Here is a 21,806-nt window from a genome sequence, read left to right on the forward strand (position 1 = left end):
GAAACCAAACATAAAAAAAAAATACTTTAAAAAACAGAATCATAAAGCACTGCGTTGTATTAAACATTTTTATGTCCTTTATCTCAGACTTTGCATTTCTAAATTTAAAAGTAGAACCTGTGGATAAAATGTCTGTAACACTTGGCCTATCACATGACATAAATAAAATATATTAATCTTTATGTAACTGCAAAACACAGCTTAACTTACTGCTATGCTTTTTATAGATGTCCTCTTTCAATTTCAGTTTTAGGCCTGATTGAGGAATTATTGTGAAAACTGAATAAAACATGTCAGTGATGGAGTTACACCGACCAGGAAAACATCTCAGGGAACATGCAGAACGTTTTGGCCAATCAGGTTCTGTTCTTCGATTAAGTCTTGGATAAATATAAACAAAACAAAACATTAATGCTACACAAAAGTTTAATAAACTCTGATTTAAGTGGGATTTAAAACAACGGTTGCTTTGTTCTTGTTTGGCTGAAACATGTTTGGTCAACTCTGCAATTAGGCGATATCTGCAGCCATTAGCTTGATGTGCTGCACTATGAATTAGAGTAAACAGGCCACATGTGAGGTACCTCAAGGCTGTGTTCTTGGGCCATTTTCATTCAATATTTATGATCCCTTTAGCTCAGAATATCATACTGATAACAAAAAACCTTGATCATATTCAACTACAGTCCTCCAAAATATCAGATTGGTTACTTCTGTCTTTTCAGTTTAATACAGAAAAGGCAGAAGTTCTTGTTTCTACTGAAATTATGTCTTGTTTTCCAACCTGAACTTCATCAATTCAGCAGCTGTTACATTAAGCACATTCCTAGAATAAAGAGTTTTCTGTTTCATCAGGACAAAGAAAAACATCTGCAGGATTTTATTTCACCAGGTTAAGCAGAAGCAGCTGCTGCTGCAGGCTGAGTCCTGACCAGAACCAGGAACATGGATTACATTACACCAGCTTCAATGGCTGCAGTGGTTCCTGTTGAACAGGCTGTTCATCCATAACAGACCAGGTCAAACCAACTGAGAAATGAGATCATTTCAGTCTAATTCTGTTTTATCTGTTCAAACTATGAAATAATAGTTTATAAATTAAGTCAACAGTTAAACTGATCAGTCTGTTCTAAAATCTGTTTGTTTTCTTTGATAAAAAGTGAATAATGGGGTTTGAAACAGAGGCCTCATTTTGAAACTTGTCATTTTATACAACAACAAATTAAGAGACAGGAGTTCATGTTGGTTTGGTACAAATCCAGTTTTATTTTCAATGCTTATAAGCTTTATTAATGCCAATGAAATTACATAGATTAGGTCACATGATACATTGATCAAACTATTTGTTTCCGGATTCAATCAGCTTTAAATTAGAAGATTAACAAAAATATTTTTCTCAGAATTTCATAAAAAGTCACTCCATTGAGTAATCATGATTATAGTTTGTTTGGATGATATCTTTAGTAATATAGTCTTTTCCCTGCTCATAATAATTTTAGTATTTATTAACTTGCATGTCGTGGTAATAAAATAGCAAAGTAGTGGGGATGTAACTGTAAATATAAATCATGGTTCAGTGAGGATCTCAGTTCTAGTATTAAATATGGTTTTAATACATTTAAATAAAATATCTGAAAAAAAATATTTTCTCTAGAGCCAACGGATGTTAAGATTCCTTGTCAGTAATGTTTTTATTTATTCTACCGTTTTTTAAAAGCTGGATCCTATATAAGTGGCTAAGTTTGACTCCATCATTTAATATAAGCATTAAACAATAAAACCTGGGAAATGGTTGAAATTGTTGAAGATTTGAGAACTTTTCCCAAATCAGATTTTAAAAGTTAGGAGATGTTTTGAGGGGTTATAAAAGACTCTTCTTGCCATGCATAGCCACGATGCCACTGTAAAATAATTCAGTTAACAAAATCAAACTTGAAGATATAGGTATTATTAATTTAGCGCAGAACGTCACAGCAAAGGTAAAATAATGCAGAAAAACCAGAGAACAAATCAAAACTACTGCTGACTTGATGCTGCACAGAGATCCGTTACCAGAGCTTTACCATTATCTGAACCGGATTCTGCAGCACATCTACATGTTAAGATTCTCAAAGTCAAGCTAGCATAACTGACCTACTTCCCTGTCCCTTAATGTTATAATTCAGACTTTCTACTGGGCCGTGTTGACCATTAGCATCAAAACACTGTTGCTTTTTCTTTTATATATTGTGTACATTTAAGATTCAGCTCACTATGTTGACAATTTGACAGCTTTGGTGGTTTAGGTGAGTAAATGAGTTCAGTGTATAACTAGTACTTTGCTAGAACTTTTTAAAATTATATATGCAGAACAACAGAGGTACACGTGATAAATCAAAAGGCCTTCAGTGGAAACATTCTGTCTGACTAAATCACCCAATTTCGTTATAAACCATGTAACTTTATTAGCATAGTTTCTATAATGACAATAAAGATTATTGTTATAATATACGTTACACCTCTACTAATTACATCGGTAAAGATTATGAATTAAAAAGCATAAATGAAGCTGAAGCTCTAAATCAAATGCCTGGTAACGCCTCGCCAGCTGTGCTTTAGGAGTTTTTCAGAAGAGTGTTCTGAGTTGGACACAGGTTGACATCTTTCCACCTCAGCCCTAATTTCTCCAACTTGGACTCCATGATACGTTCCAGAGATGTTCACTGATCTGGTCTCTCCGTCTTCATAGGTTCGGTTCAGGCGGGCGGTGAAGGGAATCTCCATTTTGTACGGATAACCAACCATCTTTACAGTGCAGCTGTGGTGTGGAGGTACGGTAAGCTGTAACGACACAGAGTGGGAGACCTCCTCTGTCCAGGTGTTTCCACCTGAGAACGTATGAGTCGTCTGTGCATTGATTTCAATATTTCCTTCCACAATGCCGGGAATTCCTGTTTTGATGGTCGTTGTTACACCGACGGTGATGGAGGAGCTGATGTCCCACCGTCTCTCATCTGTGGTGGTTTTAGTCAGAGAAACTGTATCACAGGACTGAGGGCATGGTTGACAGTAGTAGCACTTTGTTGGGTTGTGGGAAGCCCTTTGATGATTATAGCTTTGTCTATGACATAACTGACATCAGAGATTAAATCTTCTTCAGCCGTCATGCAGGTCAGAACCTCATAGCTCCTGTACCAATACTCACTTCCCTCCCAGGGAAGATAAAAACATTGATCCTTTGGATCAACCTTCCCCAAGCCGTACTCGTTCTTCCCTACATACATTTCCTCACTGGAGCAGGTTCTGACTGACTTCTGTGGAACAGAACCATAATAACCTTCCTTCCACACCGCGATTTCAAAATTATCTTCATTCACAAGGATTTGAAAAGTGGAGGAAATATTCTCTTTTTTATTATTTGGGGAGTGGCAGTAAGAACCCATGCTGGGGTTGTAAAAGCCAGAATTGCATCTTTGCAGACGTAGTCAATGCGATCAGCGTAGCTGTTGTAAATGGAAATGGATCCATCAGGAAGGAAACCGTTCCATTTTTCCCATAGCAGTTTTCCTGCATCACCAACCTCTGGCTGCGTCGCGTTTACTGGATGTTTGTGTTTGAGTGCAATAGAAGCTAGAACACGTCGGACTGTTGAGACAGACACGTTAGCTTCAATTTTAGCAACATCATGCGCTGGATCGAGGTTCAGGGAGGCGATTGTAAAACAAAAAGAGTAGTCATGCTTTTCACTGCTGGCTCTAAAGACGTTCAACACTTTAATTTTTGCAACAAATATTTGATTATTAATTCTTTAAAGCTTAAAGCTCAGCTCTATGATGCAAACTTCTCCCCTTCTTGACTCAAGGTAACATACTAACATACTTTATTTGGAAGTAAAAGAGGACGTGAACATGTTGCCTGTTTAAGGTGAGCAAACATTTTCTCACCAGATTTCTCAGGTTTTCTTTGTTCCAGTTGAATCTTCAGGTTCGTTTCAGGTAGAAGTTGGTTCATCTCAGCCTGCATGACATTTAACACCCGATCATGAAGGAGGACGTTTCCAAGGAGCCCAGAGTTTAATTCAATTCATGCAACACCAAATAAAGACCCGACTTCTGCAGACACGTGATTGGTTTGTGGTTCCGGCAGGATTCATAGAATAGAGAACAGAATAATAGAAATGTTCCTTATTGCCCCACAAGGAGGGAATTTCAGGGCAACAGCAGCAAAGTTACAGAGAGTCAGAGGAAGGAAGGACACAGAGAGCCAAATGTGAAAACTGCAGACGTGGCATGTGATGAAAGTCATGTTGGAATTCTTTCATTTCTGTCTCTGTGCTCCACCAGGTCCGTTAACCAGTTTCAGGACCCGACCAGAACCACTGAGTGTAAATTACCTTGAGAAATGATGAAATTGGGTTATATATAAAATCAGGCCTTATTGCCGAAAATTGATCAAATGTTACAAGCCGCACATGTCAGACAAATGGAGCAGAGAGTTACATTCACCGTCCAGCGCTGGGCCACAGTTGGGTCAAGGTCATTTTATTTATGTAGCACATTTTCAGCAACAAGACAACACAAAGTGCTTTACAGGGATTAAAAGGAAACACAAACAAAATAACAAACCAAAGGAAAGAGCAAAAAGTAAAGAGAAAAATAATCTAATGTTGATCTAAAGTACGTAAACTAGTTGCTCCTGTTCCGGGTTGCTAAGTTTCCTCTGGTCTAATTCAATCTCTGGGTCAGAACAGGAGTCTGGAAAGTCGTCTAGATCCAAATGTTTCCTCCGGCCTTCTGGTCTCTGCATCCAGATAGTGAGTACTCTACAGTTTCTGATCAAATAAACTAAAGAGTGACTAAGTCCTTTTCTGGGTTAAAGGTGAGAAGTCACAGTTTCCAACAAGTAGGAGAATAAAAGGTAACCAAGTAGTGACTGTTTCTGTATTTCTGGATTCTGAGTTTGTTGTAATTCTAATTCCTTTTCTGGGCTGTAGAGGCAGGAGTCTCTGCATAAACGTTATCTAGGAAGTATAACGTTGATCTAAATCATGCATACTCCACAATTTCTGATATTACTAATAAGTCCTAAAACTAAAATAATCATTTTCTGGGTTAAAAATAAACTCACCTTAAGGTTGTAACCAGGTGAGGCAAAGATTGTAGCGAGAGTTTAGCTTTCTGTTCTTGTCTGCATGTCTGTACCCTCCAATGCTCGTGTGATCAGTTTCTGTTTACATATGACTGGAGCAGACGCATAAACATGGTTATGTAAGCTGCAGCCTGTGTGTGCAATCAGTTAAAAGAGGCTAAAAGAGACAGAGGAAAAGATAAAACCTTCAACAGCCGTGTGACGCTGTGTTGAATTTTACCCTTGATATATGTGATGCAAGGTCAGATCTACAGATCAATTAAACTTTATTAGAATTTGTTTTAAGTAATTGACACAGATGGACCCCATGTTCCCAGAAATGAACCAGAGCAACTTTGGAAATCCTAAAACAGGAAAAGTTTCATCTGATTTAACGTCAGTTGCTGCTTTTCCACTACAAATATACACAAAACTGTAGAGAAAACACAATTTGCAAATGAGGTGTTTCCATTAAAATACAATTAAAATCCCTCATTAATACATTTATTATCACGACTTATTGCGTCACTTCCTGTCCGAAGTAACATCCAGTTGTTGATCACGACCCGTGAAATATAAAAAAAAAGAAATATAAAAAAAGTTTTTTATTTCTGCACAAGACGGATAAACGCAGTGAAATATTGCAGCTCCACCTATCGGCCTGCAGATGGCAGCAAAGCCGCTTAAATGAAACGTCTGAAACTATTTCCCGTCTCTTTGCTGCTGATTTGTCTTTAAAACAAACTAAGAAATGTTTTCATCTCCTAAACATAAAAGCATGTTATAAACTTTTCAATGTAAGTTTAATTAAAATAATGAAAATTGATGGAAATAAACACAGTTCATAAACTGGAGAGTAAAAATATGTAATATCTGTCCAACTGGGGTAAAGAAATAAACTTCTTTTAATTCAACTAATAGACAAAAATGAATTACTTTAACCAGATTACAGCCAAAGAGGCCTGATTAACAATCTGATGTCGTTCCATATAGTCAGATTCTCTTGGAGAGTGCTAAATTAATACTAACTTATTGAATCAATGAGTTCAACTACAAAAATATTCATTGTTTTTAATCTGTTACTCAGATTATTCAGCCATCAACTTGGTGCAAAGTATTAAGTGTTTCATGAACTTCTGATCATTCCTGGACCTGATTTGTAAACTATAGATAATGGCAATAGCGCTGAGTCTTTTAGCACAACTTGAACATAACAGGTCATTTATGTTCAGATAATTGTTTTCCTGACCTCCGTCTAAACAGACATGTTTTTATCTGATGTTTTGCTCCAGCTGCTGGATATTTAAAGCATTCACTGATCTTTCAATAATCAATATTTGATCATATTGTAGTAATACCAGCAGTTTCTGACTTTTTAGATCACATCAAAGTCATTTTCAACCTATCAGCTCAATTAAACATGCTTCAATGCTGTTTATAGAGTTTATTTAAATGTGTTAAATTGAGTTTCTTCAGAGCATGACAACTTAAATTGACCTCTACATACCAATTTAAACACTTAAACCATAAAATATTAACATCCTCTCCAGCAGGAAACCTGCCTGTGTGCTTCTGTTTAGCGGAGATGGGGACAAATCCCAGTCAGATAGCAGATGATGGCTGTGATTAAATAAATATTGACATATGTGATCATTTGATTAGTATTAGAAATGTAAATGTGAATTCAAAGACGTATATCACTACTTAAATGTTAATTATATATATATATATATATATATATATATATATATATGTGTGTGTGTGTGTGTGTGTGTGTGTGTGTGTGTGTGTGTGTGTGTGTGTGTGTGTGTGCGTGTGTGTGTGTGTGTGAAAATTATGGTTTGTACAAGATATAAAAGCCGTTATACCAAGAAAGTTTCTCGTTTTAACAGGATAGTTTCTCGTGTTAATGCAGTTGTCCTGAATTTATGTCCTTGTATACCAGTTAAATTTGAAAATACTTTATTGATGCCAAAGGGAAATTAAATACTTTAAACAATTCCATAGGTCCTGACACATTTAGATATCTGATATGCATTATTTTCACGTAATTATCACATATAAATTATTTATTTGATGCTTTATTTCTTTATTCATTGGAATGTACTGTATCACCTTTGGCCCACATCCTCCATCTGGACAATATCAGGAGGAAATGCATGTTGTCTGCCGCGACGCTAGATGGCGCTGAAGCTCCACACACACACAAAAACCCATTCATTACGTGGTCTTGTCTTCTTCTCCTTGACTAGTTTGAGTAAAAGGTCATGAATGATTGAGAGAATATTTAAAGAGCGGTTTTGTTTTAAAAAATTAATGATTTAATTGAACATTTTGCAGGTTTTACAGTTTTCTGAGGATGTTGTGAACGTAAGGTACATCTGCTCAGGATGTTTCATTCCTGTTCCTGTTACGTTACCTCTGAACTGACTGACTGTTGAGACGGATCGCTTGAACATCAGAGCCGAATGAAAAACCGTTCGTTTTTGACTAAAGTCTGTCCGATTTTATCGCACTTCTTTAAGAAGCTGCTGAACTTTGTCACGATGAGAAGACTTTTAACGAGAGTCATAAACCGAGTTTTGCTGGGAGAGCAGTTTAAAGCAACGATGATAGGAGCTGAAGCGGAGATTCACACAGAGGGTCGGAGAAAGTTGGTGAGTTTTGTAGCTAATCCTCTATTCAGAATATATTCACTCTGAAACTGTGTAAATTAGCTGCTATTTAAATTAGTTATTGCTATAATGACCGTAACCAGCCGGCCTAACCAAACCTCATTCAAGAATCAGCAAATGAATGATTTTTGGAGGTTTTCTTCAAGTTATTTATAAGATCCCTTGAAATAAACACAAAACTACTACACATTTATACGACGTTAACTGTTCGGCATAGGTTTATGTCCTTCAGTAACTAATTTTTGTTCGGTATTCACGTTCTAATAGCTGTTTCCGATTACCCGAACAAGCAGCATGCGAGCTGGTACTCATATGAGACCAAAAAATGAACGTGTTAGGTGCACATCCCCATGAGCTCACAGTCCCTAGCATTCAACACGAAGTTGACAGCATCATGCTGTGGGGATGTTTCTCTTTAGCATGGATAGAGGAGCAGGTCAGAGTTGATGGGAAGATGGGTGGAGCTAAATAAGGACAACCCTGGAGGGAAACCTGTTGGACTCTGAAGACTTGAGACTGAGAGGAGGTTCATCTGCCAGCAACCCCAAACTTAGATCAAAACATAAATCTATATGTTAGAATGGCCCAGTCATTTGAGAATCTGTAGAAGACTTGAAAATTAATGTTCACAGAAACTCTCCATATTTTTAAGCTCAACTACAATTAATATTTATAGTTGGGATTTTAATAAATGTAGAAAACCATCACACAACATGTTTTATTGCTCATATTTTTAAAATGTGTTAAAAGCCATTTCTGTATCTAGTGGAATAAAAAGATTTAAATTTTCTTATGGAAAATAGAACATTTCTTTTGGTTTTATAAACGCCCATCCATCCATAATCTGCTTATCTGTTTCTCAGCCATTTCTGCTTCTGCAACTTGTATTTATGTGCCATTTTGGTTACTTACTCTTCTAATGTTATCGTTTTTTAATTTTGTATTCTCCACTTAATGACTAATAAAATGCAAAATTATTTGACAATTATTTCATTAATCATTCATCTTGATTAATCAGATAAATCAGTTCTGCCCTAGTAGGAGTAATTGTTTTGAATCAAAGATGATTTTTAAATCATATTCTGCACCCAAATATCCAAATTGAATTGAATCAGGAGATGGTAAAAAATTCCCACCACCAGCAGTAACACTGGTTAATTTAGAGGCCGGATTGGATTATATTATTATTTAAAAAATGTTTACAGAGGAAATACTTATGGTCACATAAAGCAAAAATATTTATTTGATTCAATCCACAAAAAATAAAGACCAAACAAAAGAATCACAGTTTCAGTTTTTAGGTGATTATTGCATAACTGATCAATAATCACCTAAAACCTGATTGGATCAGAGTTCAGATCAGTTTCTCCATCGCTGTGTTTGTGTTTGTGGTCACCTGATGAAGGGAAAGGTGTGTCCCCATAAACACCCCAAAAGTCATAACGGTCTCCTAAACCACAAGAGTGTGTGTGTGTGTGTGTGTGTGTGGGGGTGTGTGTGGGGGTGTGTGTGTGTGTGTGTGTGTGTGTGTGTGTGTGTGTGTGTGTGTGTGTGTGTGTGTGTGTCAGGTGGTGGGGCTCGGGAACCAAGGGATGGAGGGTACCAGACACAGCGTGGGGATGGCGGTGCTGGGAGCGCTGGCTGCCCGGCTCGGTGTGGCCGATTGTTGGCACGGCGACCGTCATGTATCCGGTGATGTCATCCTGACGGAGGTCCAGCAGGCCCGCGTGGTTCTGCTCCGTCCCCGGCTGCTGATGAACGTCAACGGGGTGTCGGTGGCCAGAGCGGGTGAGGTCATGGGCGGCCCGGTCAATGGGCTCATTCAGGACCTGTTTGTTGTTTAAGGTTCTGTTTGACTCGACAATCATGGCTTTATTATTTCATCTTTAAACATCAGCTGACTTTAGTTTCTCAGAGATTTAATCCCACTCCAGATTATGATGAGATTAGCCTCTGAGAACCAGAACATCTGATTAGTTCTAGAAGAGTCACATCAACTTTCATGTTTCTGTTACTAGAAGATTATTAATTTTTATTCTTCTCATTTCAGCTGTGGTTTTCTGAATGAAACCAGAAACACGTAAAGTCACTTTGAAGTAATTTTATTGACGTTATTTTCCTTTTCCAGCTGGAAAATACGGAGTCAAGCCTGAGGACATCCTGCTGGTCCACGATGAGCTGGACAAACCTTTGGGGAAAATCTCCATCAAACATGGAGGAAGCGCCAGGTGGGTTTATATGACCTGGAACAGTTGAATGAAGCAGGAAGTGTTTGTTGGTGTTGGGTTTTTAAACACATTTGTGGAGGCGACCAGCTGCTCAGAAAATATACAAAAACTTTACATCTGAAAGAGGTAAGCAACGTTTTACCTGTATTCTCTGGATGGCCAGCAGGAGGCAGTAACAGCCGTTAGTGGTCGTCAAGGTCAGCATCTCAAAGTGTCGTCATGGAGAAAAGAGTGTTTGGTTTGAAGACCTCAGGGTTTAGTGTCTCCATATGTGACTGACTGATGCAAACTCTGAAACACTAACAAAGAGCAAATGCAGCAGAAACATGCCGCAAACACAGAAAACACAAGCAAAAACCTACAATCAATAAAACAAATGCAAAAATAAAATGCTGCCACTGCTGCAAAGATGCTGCAAATGCATGAAACAGAAGCAAAGGGGAAAATGCTGCAAAAAACAGCACAAAGTCTAAAGTGCTGCAAACTATAAATATGTAAATATGCTTTTCTATAATGTGGTAAAAATATAACACATTTTCTTCAACTTTTTTCTGGAGGTTCCATCTTTTTTGAGGGTCCGGTCCCATATGATTTGGTGGTCAACTCCCCCTGGTGGTCTGGAGGACTTCTGCTTTACGGAGTGAATTTGCAGCTCTTACACTTTTGTTTTTGCTATTAGCAGCATTTTCCCTTTTGCTTCTGTTTCCTGTAGTTGCAGCATTTTTTGTTTTGTTTGTGGGTAAAAAACCTGCAGGATGCAGAAGAGTGAAGCTTCTCTTTCCTCCGTCTGTTTGTGCTTCAGAGTTTGCATGCTTCTTTGCACTTGTTGCCCACTGGAGCAGTTGGTTGTGGAGCGACTATTACAGTCTTTGGTTCTGTACCAGAACAATGTGGACCGCTCTCTCTGGGTCGGTCCAGAACAACTGCTGATGGTGGCATTCTGCTCCTCTCTGGTAGGTTCCAACCTACCAGAGAGAAAGTAGAGGAGCCACTTCTCCTTCACTTTGACCTCTGACCTCTGCTTTCAGTGGGCACCAGCCAGGAGACGGTTTGAGCTTTGAGAACCATAAAGGTTAACTCTGACTTCTTCTTCTGCCTAGAGGTCACAACGGAGTTCGCTCGTGTATCGACTGTCTCCAGACTGATGTAAGAAACTTTCCACTGAACACACACACACACACACACACACACACACACACATAAAACTGCACATTCTTCAGAAAGTCAGTGTAGTGCTTTCCTTTGAACTATATGAAGGAATAAAGCATTTTATACACGTTAATAGGTAAAAAAGGGAACAAACAAGGACAACATAATGCATTCAGATATATATTTACAATAAATATGCATTTAGGACAAGACATTGTCTGAGAAATCCAGTTCATGTTATAATAATTCTGTATTTATACAAAAAAACAAGAATGCACCACCTATTGCAACAGAGACCAGAAATGTTTGAGAAATGTTTTGTCTTTACTTATCAGATGCAGGTTCTGCTCTTAAAAAGTCAAAATTTAAGTCTTAGGAACGTCCAGGTGTTGAAGGTCATGATCTCAGACGTATGTAGGATGAGTTTGAATGTAAACATGTAATAATGTTGAGATTACTGATGATTGTTTAAAACTGAGATAATTTAATCTTTCTTTGATTAACAAACCTGAGTTTTCATTGATAAGTAACCTGATAACAAAAGGTTTCTTTGTTAAAACGTTATTTTGAATGTTTCTGGAAATGTCTTGGTTTTACGTTTTTCTTACTGAACCCTGCTGGACCAGCGGTGACCTCTCGCTGACCTTTCCCCCCAGGTGATGCCCAGACTCCGGGTCGGGATCGGCCGGCCGGCCGGGAAAACCTCTGTGGAGCGCCACGTTCTGAGTCGGTTCACGACGGAGGAGCAGAAGGTTCTGGAAGCGGTTCTGGTCCAGAGCGTGGATCTGCTCATCTCCCAGCTCTCCCAGCAGGACACGCAGTCTGCCTCCTCACCAGCAGGGGGCAGGCGAGCAGCGCAGCACAGGAAGAAGGAGGAGGACTCCACAGCTGTGATCTGAACTTTTCCTCTGATGCAGCCGGTAAAGATGGCCGCCTGACGGCAGGAGGAGGAAATCCAGGAAGTCTGAACTTCAGAACAAAGAGGAGAAACATCTGCTGAGCATCTGGTCCCTCTGATCAGTTCATTCAAACTCTGTCTCATGTTTTCATAAAGCATTAAACTGCTGCAGCTGAGATGTTTTCTGCTATTTGGTGACTTCTGCTGCAGAAAGTCTGTCTGTGTTGTTAGGCTGCGTTCTCACTGCAGGCCTTCATGTTCGGTTCAAATTTATTTGTGAAATCTGATTTTTTTTGGTTCACATTTCCAAATGTATGTGATCGTATGTGTGAACTGCAGATGACCTGAAAGTGTCCTTTGCATGAACAGTAGAGGGCGCAATAACGCTGCACACGTTGCTCTGTGTTTCTGCCAAGAAGAAGAAGTGCTCGGTGTTTGTGCGTATCCAGACGCAGATCGATGACGTTCAGGTCTGATGAAACCGACCTGGCCGCACATTTGAAACGATCCGATACATATCAAGTTTAGGAACACGTTTCTGAGCGGGAAAAACTCTGACCTGTTGTTCAGACTCATTAAATATCAGATGCAGGTTCTGCTGCAGGTTCTCACATGAAGGCAAAAACTGGATTTGGGTCACTTCAGCCTTAGAGGGTGAAAAACCGAAACATTCCTCCATTTTTAAACAAAACAAGGTGCTGAGAATTTATATATTCTTCTGTTTTCAACAAGATCCTCAGGGAAAATTCATGGGGAAAAAATTTATACAAATATAAAGAAACTAATTTATATAATAAACATAATTTGGTAGCAGGAGGAAAAACCGCGGCCCTCTGAGCTCAGACGAACTTTACATCAGAAACATTCAGAGTTTAAACCAGATACAGTTGAACTTTAAAGGAGGGTTTCATGTAAAATTATTTGACTTCATGTGATGCTATAATATTGAGTTGATTTGTTTGTACATTAAGTTGCTATTTGTTGTGAATTGATGTTATATAAATAAAATGAACATTGTGATGAAACCACCTGAGCATCTATAATCAGAGTCTTCAGTCAGAAGTCACCGTTGGATTACAGACTGCTACAGGAGATCCTTCCTGCATTCAGTTCTTAGAAGAAACTTGGATAATTTGATTTAAAACATTAATTTTCCCTTTGGGTTCAGTAAAGTATTTTAACTCAGACTGCAGAGTGCAAACCTGAGTTTAATTCACTGGCAGTAAATCTCAGCTTCAAGTGTTTCTGTAAAACTGAAGAGTGTCTTTAACTATTCATATCTCAAAATGAAGCTGCAGCATAACGATGTGGCTGTGAGGCACCACAAGGTTCTGCTGCTCTCGGGTCCAGGAGTTCATCCATACAACTTACGGTTTTCAGTCTTTACCTGCATTTCCGTTATAAACGTGAACAAAATCATTCCAACGGCCACAAATGGCCCCGGAGCCACGGTTTGAACCCCCTGACCTGAGACTGGCTGCCTGTTGGAGTCGGCAGAGTAAATAAGAGATTCACCACTGCAACTTGTTTTACTCAAGTAAAAGTAATGAGTTGCTGATCCAATTATCAATCATTTAATATTTAAAATGACATCATCAGATGAACCAAAATCTAAAGTTATGTGGAAATTTTTTTTATTTTAACGACCGAAATGACAACGATTCATATAAGTAACAAAAAATAACAAAATTAGGTAAAAAAAATGTTTTCAAATTAGTTTCTTTCAATAAAAAAACAGTGAAACTTTATTAAAGTCTGTCTGGTGAATTTATGGTTATAACAGGTTTTTTCTCCATTCAGTGGGTAGAAAGTCCAGAAATTTTACTCCAGTAAGAGTAAAAATGCTTCATAATAAATTTACTCAAGTGAAAAGAAACAGTAAAAGTTCTCCTGAAAGTAATTATTTGTTTATTCTCAAGGTGTGAGAAAATACAACTTTAATTAATGTTGTTCTTTCTTTCTCTTTCTTTAAACTCCAGAACTGTTTCTTTTTTGTTCCTAATTTTCCAGGGTTTTTGAAAATCTTCCAGTTTTTATTTGAATCTTTTTTTCTGCGTTTTCTTTCATTTCCAGTCCAGAACCTGAACATTTTCAGAGAAAGCTGTTTGGCTTGTTAAGCCACTTAACTCAACAGTTTGTCATCTGGGTGACGAGAGTTTTAATAGACTCAACAAAACCCTGTTGACTCGGCGCTCAGCTCTTCTGTTGGAGGTGACAGTGATGCAAACATCCGCTGCTCCGTTTTGTCCTGCCTGATGTGATTCTCCTGACTTCCAGCGTATTGATTTCCCTTTTCCGATTGTCACTCTAATTACATTCTCAATCAATTAGTTGTCTTTAACGAGCAGCATCGCTCCAAGAGGTTCTCACACTGCGGCGGATGCCAGCAGAGGGGCGACGGCTGCAGCGGGGGAGGAGGAGCGACGCAGAAAGAGCCTGAAAACGGGCAGAAAGAGGCTGAAAGAGGGAAATCGATACAAAGGAGGCGCAGCATCGCGATGGAGGCAGAAGAAGAAAGGCCGGCCAGAAACAAAAGGCAGAGAACATTGTTGGTGTGAGGCCTTCTGTCCTGCTGTAGCTCAGAGTCACAATAGCTGCAGGGACACACTTATGGATCTGGGGGGCAGGGGCAGGGCAGGGGCAGGGCGGCGGGGGGGCATAGAGCTGCCCCTTCTAGACCCCCCCACACTCTGAAAACTCCCGTCTTTCTGCGCTGTGACCCCGGTGAGCCGCCCTTCGCCTCCATCAGGCCACTTTCCCAGCCTCTCCTCTGCTTCAGGAGGCCTCAATAACTTTTTTCTGCCGAGGTCAAAGGTCAGCAGCAGGCTGGACACCAGGGCCTTTAGAGGAGACCCAAATTTATTCAGAGATGGAGAAATCCCCCCTCTGCTCTCCGGCCAGGAGAGGCTGCCTGGTGGGGGGTCTCTGCAGACACACACACACACACACACACACACACACACACACACACACACACACACACACACACACACACACACACACACACTCTGACTCCAGCTACTTCACAGGATCTGCACTGACCTTTGTTTACTCCACTGTGCAAAAGTTTCAGGTCGCCTTAGTTCTTCCTGTTGCCTCCGAGCGTCTTCATCACTAATTATCACAGATTCTGAAGGAACTTTAAAGTTCAACTGATTTTTAAATCATTTCAGTTCATCATCTACTGCATGCTGAGTTTTCAACCAAGAGAAAGAAAATCTCATGTTGGTGCAGAAATCATATTAGATTCAGGTAAAATCTGCTGTTGGGTAAATTTAGCTGGATATCATGAACATAACATCAGACATTCATCACATGTCAAATAATCTCACCAAGTGGAATGTAGATTTTTTTATTTTTACCCGTTGGATGCCCTCAGGTTTTTAAAAACAACATAGAAAATGTTTAATTTCTAACATTTAAACTTGTATCTTTTAAGTTGTTCTTCCAGTTTGTCTGAATTTCTCCTAACTCGACGGCCTGCAGGTCCAACATCCGAATCAAAAAAGACTGAATCACATCTCCAGTCCTGCTAATGACCGGATCAGAAGGGCAGAGACAAAATAAATGAACTGGGTACTGTTCTTAAAACTACAGTAAGTAATGTTTATTTAAAAAAACCCGTTAAATATTTGTTGATGAGACAGATAAACTGAACAAAATGAATCTACTCTGCTAGCTGCACTGGGAGCTAGCATAGCATGCTGTGAATGCTAAGGCTAGTTAGCATAGCCTCCAATAACAACGGATAAATGTCTTTTCTGTAACTGTGAATTGTTTCTCTGCCATTAGCGCATTTAGTACCGAGTACATGAGGATGATTGACAGCGCTAAGCCCCGCCTCCTGGCTCTGATTGGTTGTTTATGGTGCATTTCTTTCACAGACTCTCATAACAAACTGTCACAACATGGCGACAGTTCTAATATGTAAAAATTATTTGTTTTTCAATAAAAGATCATTTGTACTCATTTTTTCTTACATTTTGAGAATAAAAAACTACATTTCTGTAAAGACGTTTGTTTTAAGATTCTTGTGTGAATCATTTCCACATGAAAACCAGATTTATGTCTTTTCCACATCTCAAACGTTTGTCCTTCATTTTCCATTTTTCCCTACATCTCCAGATATTTCCTCCGTCCTTCATCCTGCCTGTGTTCCCTCCCGTCTCTGAACGAGTCGGTTCTGGTTTCCCATGACAGAGGTGTCGGCTCCAGTTAAGGATCCGTTTCTCTTTCTTCTGTCCGACCATCAAGCATTAATGACTTGTCCTTTTCCCTTTCACAGCAATAATCTCCAGTGATCTCAGGCCTCCAGCTCTAAATTATTCTCACAGGGCCATGAAAAGGCAGCAGCGGGGCCCTGCAGGAGACAAATGAGCGTCCAACGTTCAGGGACGTTCCCAGCAACGGAAATGTTCCCTCACCGTAGGAAAGGGGAGCCGGGTGAGATGAAGGGTTGATTTATCCTCCTGCTTCTCCTCCAACGGTTTTTATGTCCAGCTGACGGACGCTCATCACTCCTCAGGTTAAAATTTAAAAAGGAATCAAAAGCAGGCGCTCATTCCTCTCAGATTCTACCTTTTCTGTTCTTATGCTTAAATAAATAGCTTCATTGAATGAGGGTTGTGTGGAGTAGCTCTGAGGAGTCACTATCTTACCTGTGGTGGACGGCAGTCAGAGTTAGAGAATCTGACAGAAATGATCAATGAAGAAGCTAACAACATTTTAAATAACTCAAATTTAAAGCCATCATATTAATGATTCTCCATCTTTATGTGACGCGTTAAACTGATGAAGATACTTTTAGGATGTTACATCACAGCTGAAATAGTGTTTTTATTTTTATGCTCCAGATGGGACTGCAGCTGCAGTCTGAGTGTTTTAACTCACCATGTTAGCATGACGGGATTTTTTGATGTCAAATGCAGAAAAGAAGTTTGATTGGTGGAATAAATGATGTTTTTTACTGCGGTGTTGTTAAACTCTCAGTGAATCGTGTTCGGTTCACAGATTTCCAGTCTGAAGTGTCAGAAGTGATCAGTTCACCAAACTGAAGAATAAAATCCGATTTTCTTATTTTCACAGTAATTTTAAGCTGAATTCAGATGAACTCAGAAAATAAATAAATCTGCTTTTATCTGTTTAAATTAAACTGAAGTTGGTTCTGATCCAGTGAGGAACAGCTGGTTCAAATTTCAAATTGATTTAAATTGGAATTGAATTAATGTAGAATTCAAATATAATATATTGATTAGATTTCATGCACTTGACTTAAAATGAACTACTTTCCATTTGAATGTTGTTAAATTGGATTGTATATTAAATAGATGATTTTTTTATAAAACTTTCTCTGTTGAATTAAACTGGATCAAATGGGAATAAATAATCAATATTGATCTGATTGAAATGAAGGATTTTGAAACCTGGATTGAGTTAGAAACTGGAATCTGTTTCTAATTTAAACTGAATCTAAATTAGTTTAAGGTCTAAAAAAAATGAGAAGTTGGAAAATTAAATTCAACCCATTTTCCAATTGGATTGAGTTGTAAAATGTCATCTAATTGAATCCAAATCAATATTTTATAGATAAAGTTTCTGTTGGATTTTACTGGAACTAATTGTTAAATAAACTGGATAATATTTTGATTGAATAAATTTTACTGGCTCTGAAAAGTCTGAATGAATCATCCGTGTTGAACGTAAATGGATTTAATTGATCTGAACTGAACTGATATTGATTAAATTGATACTTTATTGAATTAAAGTTGACTTTTATTAAATGAATAAACTGTTAATATTTAACTGTTTTTGCATTAAACTGGATCTGATTTGGATTTAATTTGAATTGAAATGATCAGAATGTTTTTAATAATATATTATTTGCAATAAACTGATTAATCAGAAAAAAATTGAACAAACTAAAATGTTAATAATGAATGAATGAATTTATGCATCCTTATATTGAGAGAAAAATATTACAAACGAAGCACAGATTTAAATATAAACGTAATTCTTTCCAATCATTTAATAAATATTCCCCCATTTAACTAAAATATTATTATGAATTATTATAAATCTGCTCTGTATTGATGTTTATTTAAAGTTTTATCTCATTTTTAAAAATAATCGAAAATGCTGAGTTTTGCTCCATTAAACAGATTTTTCGGTTTGACCTGAAACTTTTGTGCTGCAGTGACGCAAAACGCCTGATGCTGCTGTTGTTTATTGTTGTTTATTGTTGTTTATTGTTGTTTATTGTTGTTTGTTGTTGTTTATTGTTGTTTATTGTTGTTGTTGTGCATCAGAGGGGAAGTCTCCACGAGCTCCAGCTGAGTAACGGCGACGTCATTCACACAGCTGTGCGTGTGTGTTTGTGTGTATGTGTGTGTGTGTGTGTGTGTGTGTGTGTGTGTGTGTGTGTGTGTGTGTGTGTGTGTGTGTGTGTGTGTGTGTGTGTGTTACAGTAGAGTGTGTGAGCAGCGGGGTTAACAGTGTTTCGGTTGTGATCAGAAATGAAGAAGAGGAGAAAATGAGCGCCTTGTTCCTTTAAGAGCTCCGCTCCTCGCTCCCTCTCTCCCTCAGTGCAGATTCATTACTTCTCCTCCTCCTCCTCTCCTCTTCCTCCTCCTCCTCCTCCTCCGGGCACAATGGGCATTTATCATCACCCCCGCGGTGCGTGTGTATGTGTTTATTCAAATCTCAGTACCAGGAGCGGAGCGGCCCCACTCCGGAGCTTTCTCTCTCGGTGACACGGACGCGCCGGCGCTTATTGTCAGCGGAGCCCCAGAAAAGGGCCACCACACCGGGGAGGAGGAGGGACAGCAGCGGCCAGCCTTCCGCTCGCACCCCGTCCTCCGTGCGTGCTGCCCGGCCAGCATCGCGCCTCTGCGCGGCTCCTCCTCACTCTGCTGGCGGCGCAGCGGCGGGACTCACTTCTGTTAGCGGGTTGTTGGTGCTGGGAAAAGGCGCAGCTGGAAAAGAAGCGCAGCTGCATCTTTTTGGAGCTTTTTTTCCAGAGGGACGATGGATGGATGGATGGATGGATGGATGGATGGATGGATGGATGGATGGATGGATGGATGGATGGATGGATGGATGGATGGATGGATGGATGGATGGATGGATGGATGGATGGATGGATGGATGGATGGATGGATGAGAGAAATGCGTCGTAACAGGTGCAGATGGCGGTCAGGAGTTTTTGGCTGCTGGTTTTTCCTGGATTCTTCCTGACGAACAGAAAGCGCCTTTAATTAGCAGCTGGACCTGGATGAGAGCGAACACACACACACACACACACACACACACACACACACACACACACACACACACACACACACACACACACACACACACACACACACACACACACACTGCTGCTCACTCTGAGCTGCACATCAGGAGCTCACTTTTACTTTGAATCCTTCCATTTCTAGTGAAACTTGTTTTATTTGTAGCGTTTTGTGTTTTTGAGCTCTAGCTGCTGATTGTCCAAACGCAATTCTTGTAAAATTCAAGAATCCAAGCCGAGAATTGTGCCTGGACATCTGTTGCTGGAAGCTCCTGCACTCCTGGTGTTTGTTCTCAGCGGGATGTTGAGCTCCTGCTCTGCCTGCGTCCATCCCATCACCACCGAGATTATCACTGTTTGATTTTCAAAACTATCCTTTATGTGTCAGATTTTCTCTAATTTCGTCAGATTTTTTATTTTATGTTTTGCACATGCAGAACTTTCTGTTTCAGGCCTTTTGCAGTTCCAGCTCAATCCTTTTTTTCTTCGCCTCTTTTTGTTGAATTGTATATTTTGGGGCATCCCCGCAGGAAGCGGAAGAGCAGATGAGCTATCAGAGCCGTGATGAGGCGGAAGAAGCTGAGGTTCGGTCCAACTTGCCGGAGTGAAGCTGCGGGTTGTGAGGGAGGCGTGCAGGCCGGGCCCAGACCCTGGAAAAGGTTTATTGTCGCTCCACTGGTGAGCTTTTGTTGCCGCCTTTTGTTGCCGTTTTGGGGATTATAATTTGCATAATTCTGCAGGAATGTATCATTTTAATTTTCTTTAACAAACCGTGACCTTCTCCAAGCCTTTTATCCTTTTTGATAAAAGGCGCCATTACAAGCCAATAAAGGCGGAACTCGTTTGTTCATTTTGCTCTTAATGAATAATAAAGATTATTAACTAAAGCAAGAATCTGATTTTTTTTATTCTTGCATGTTTTTTCAGTTTTTGTTTCTGTTTTTCCTCAGTTTTTCGACGCATCATTCAAATTTATTTTTTTATTATTTGGATTTAATTTGTTAAACATGAGATAAAAGCTGAAAAGAAATAAAAAAATACAAAAATAAGACTTAAATTAAGGCCTAATTTTTTATTTTTCATTGAAATTAAAATATATTTGTTTCATTTATCCTACAGGTAAATTGGAACAAGCAGTCAGAATTAAGCATTTAAAATATTTTTATTTATAATAAAATTTACAATTTGTAAGAAATTAAATAGTTTAACAAAAAAAAATCAGTTAAATAACATTTCACAGAGGTCATTTTCAGGAAACACTTTTTTATTTTTATTTTGATTTAATTTCCATTTAAGTGCAACATGTAAACCGGCAGCAGCAGAACAAACCAAAGGCTCCTGCTGGTTGTTTCCTCCTGCAGGTTTGGGCTGGAGGTCTGGAGGGTTCGTTTGATTTTCCCACCACAGCGTCTGGTCAGGTTTTAATCCTCTGAGAGGAGCTGAGCTGCTGCAGGCGGATTAAAAACCTCAGGGAGGAGTTCGCTCACCTCCCAAACACAAAAAAAGAGGAAAAAAATAGAAGTTCAAAGTTCAGATCTTCGTATTGCAGCTGCAAAAAACTTAATCTGACTGAAAAAAGATCTAAGAGCTTCTGGAGTTCAGCTGATCGCGACAGAAACTGGAGATGAACTAAAACCAACGATTCAGGAACAAATGAGGGTTTTATTTAAAACAATACAAAGTTTTTGACTGATTGTTTCTTATCGATGCATCAGTTTAAATCTGAATTCTCACCTTTTAAAAGCTCAAACATATTTTACAACTTGTTTTTTTTTTATAGGTATAAATGTTCAGTAGTGTGTAAGAAAATCAGAAACTCTAAAGAAAACCGTGGAAAAGAAAATTCCTGATCCAGAGCAGAGCTAGATCCACGTTACATAGATCCAGAACTGATCTATTTAAATGGATCTGAAAGCATCAGAAGTGCTGATGGAGCTTAAATGTTCAGGCTGGGAGAGTCGCTTCACCTGCAATGAGGAATTGATCCGAATCGACGGGAAGGAGATCCTGAAGAAACAATTAGGAGATCAGAGAAAAATCACTGCAGCTGTTTAACCTCTCGGTCATCTGCTGACGCTATGGACTCATTTCCAGTTAGACTCAGAACGTCTGAAAGGCTTTAAATGTCTGAGCTCAAAGAGAAAATCTGACTTTAAATCAGAAAGAAAAGCATTTCTACAAGACTTCCTTCATTTCTGTGAGTCTGACTCTGTGTGTGTGTGTGTGGGGGGGGGGGGTGAGGACTGGATGAGCGTTTGCTGAACATAACGTGTGTGTGAGGACTGGATGAGCGTTTGCTGAACATAATGTGTGTGTGAATGTTGACATCACGTTGAAAACGCTTCGCTTCCGGTTTGGGCCTCCATGTTGGACGGCGCCAAGCAGGTGATTTCTGCTCCAGGTCACTTTCTCCTCCTCTTTTCCCAACATCAGCACCACCTCCACAGTCACATGACCTG

The 21,806-nt window shown here is 39.2% G+C and overlaps 1 protein-coding gene, 1 long non-coding RNA gene and 1 pseudogene across 2 annotated transcripts in view; 1 reads left to right on the forward strand and 2 right to left on the reverse strand.

Annotated features, from left to right (window-relative positions):
• Window positions 1-21,806, reverse strand: part of LOC145552894 (uncharacterized) — a 262,036-nt gene that overhangs the window by 64,582 nt on the left and 175,648 nt on the right. The window lies entirely within an intron of this gene.
• On the reverse strand, window positions 1,154-7,241 carry LOC108166572 (natterin-3 pseudogene; annotated as a pseudogene).
• Window positions 7,328-12,471, forward strand: ptrh1 (peptidyl-tRNA hydrolase 1 homolog). The gene is made up of 5 exons (XM_008419340.3): window positions 7,328-7,763; window positions 9,350-9,569; window positions 9,910-10,009; window positions 11,110-11,155; window positions 11,815-12,471. The coding sequence occupies exons 1-5, from the start codon at window positions 7,575-7,577 to the stop codon at window positions 12,055-12,057; spliced, it is 798 nt and encodes a 265-aa protein (XP_008417562.1). The 5' UTR covers window positions 7,328-7,574; the 3' UTR covers window positions 12,058-12,471.

Source organism: Poecilia reticulata, chromosome 9, assembly GCF_904066995.2.
Source record: "Poecilia reticulata chromosome 9, P_reticulata-male-v2, whole genome shotgun sequence".
In the NCBI taxonomy this organism is placed as follows: domain Eukaryota; kingdom Metazoa; phylum Chordata; class Actinopteri; order Cyprinodontiformes; family Poeciliidae; genus Poecilia; species Poecilia reticulata.

Coding starts and splice junctions, on each gene's coding strand:
- ptrh1 (XM_008419340.3), top strand. CDS start 7,575: ATGAAAAACCGTTCGTTTTTGACTAAAGTCTGTCCGATTTTATCGCAC. Junction 7,764..9,349: donor CAGAGGGTCGGAGAAAGTTG/GTGAGTTTTGTA, acceptor TGTGTGTGTCAG/GTGGTGGGGCTCGGGAACCA. Junction 10,010..11,109: donor AAACATGGAGGAAGCGCCAG/GTGGGTTTATAT, acceptor TCTTCTGCCTAG/AGGTCACAACGGAGTTCGCT.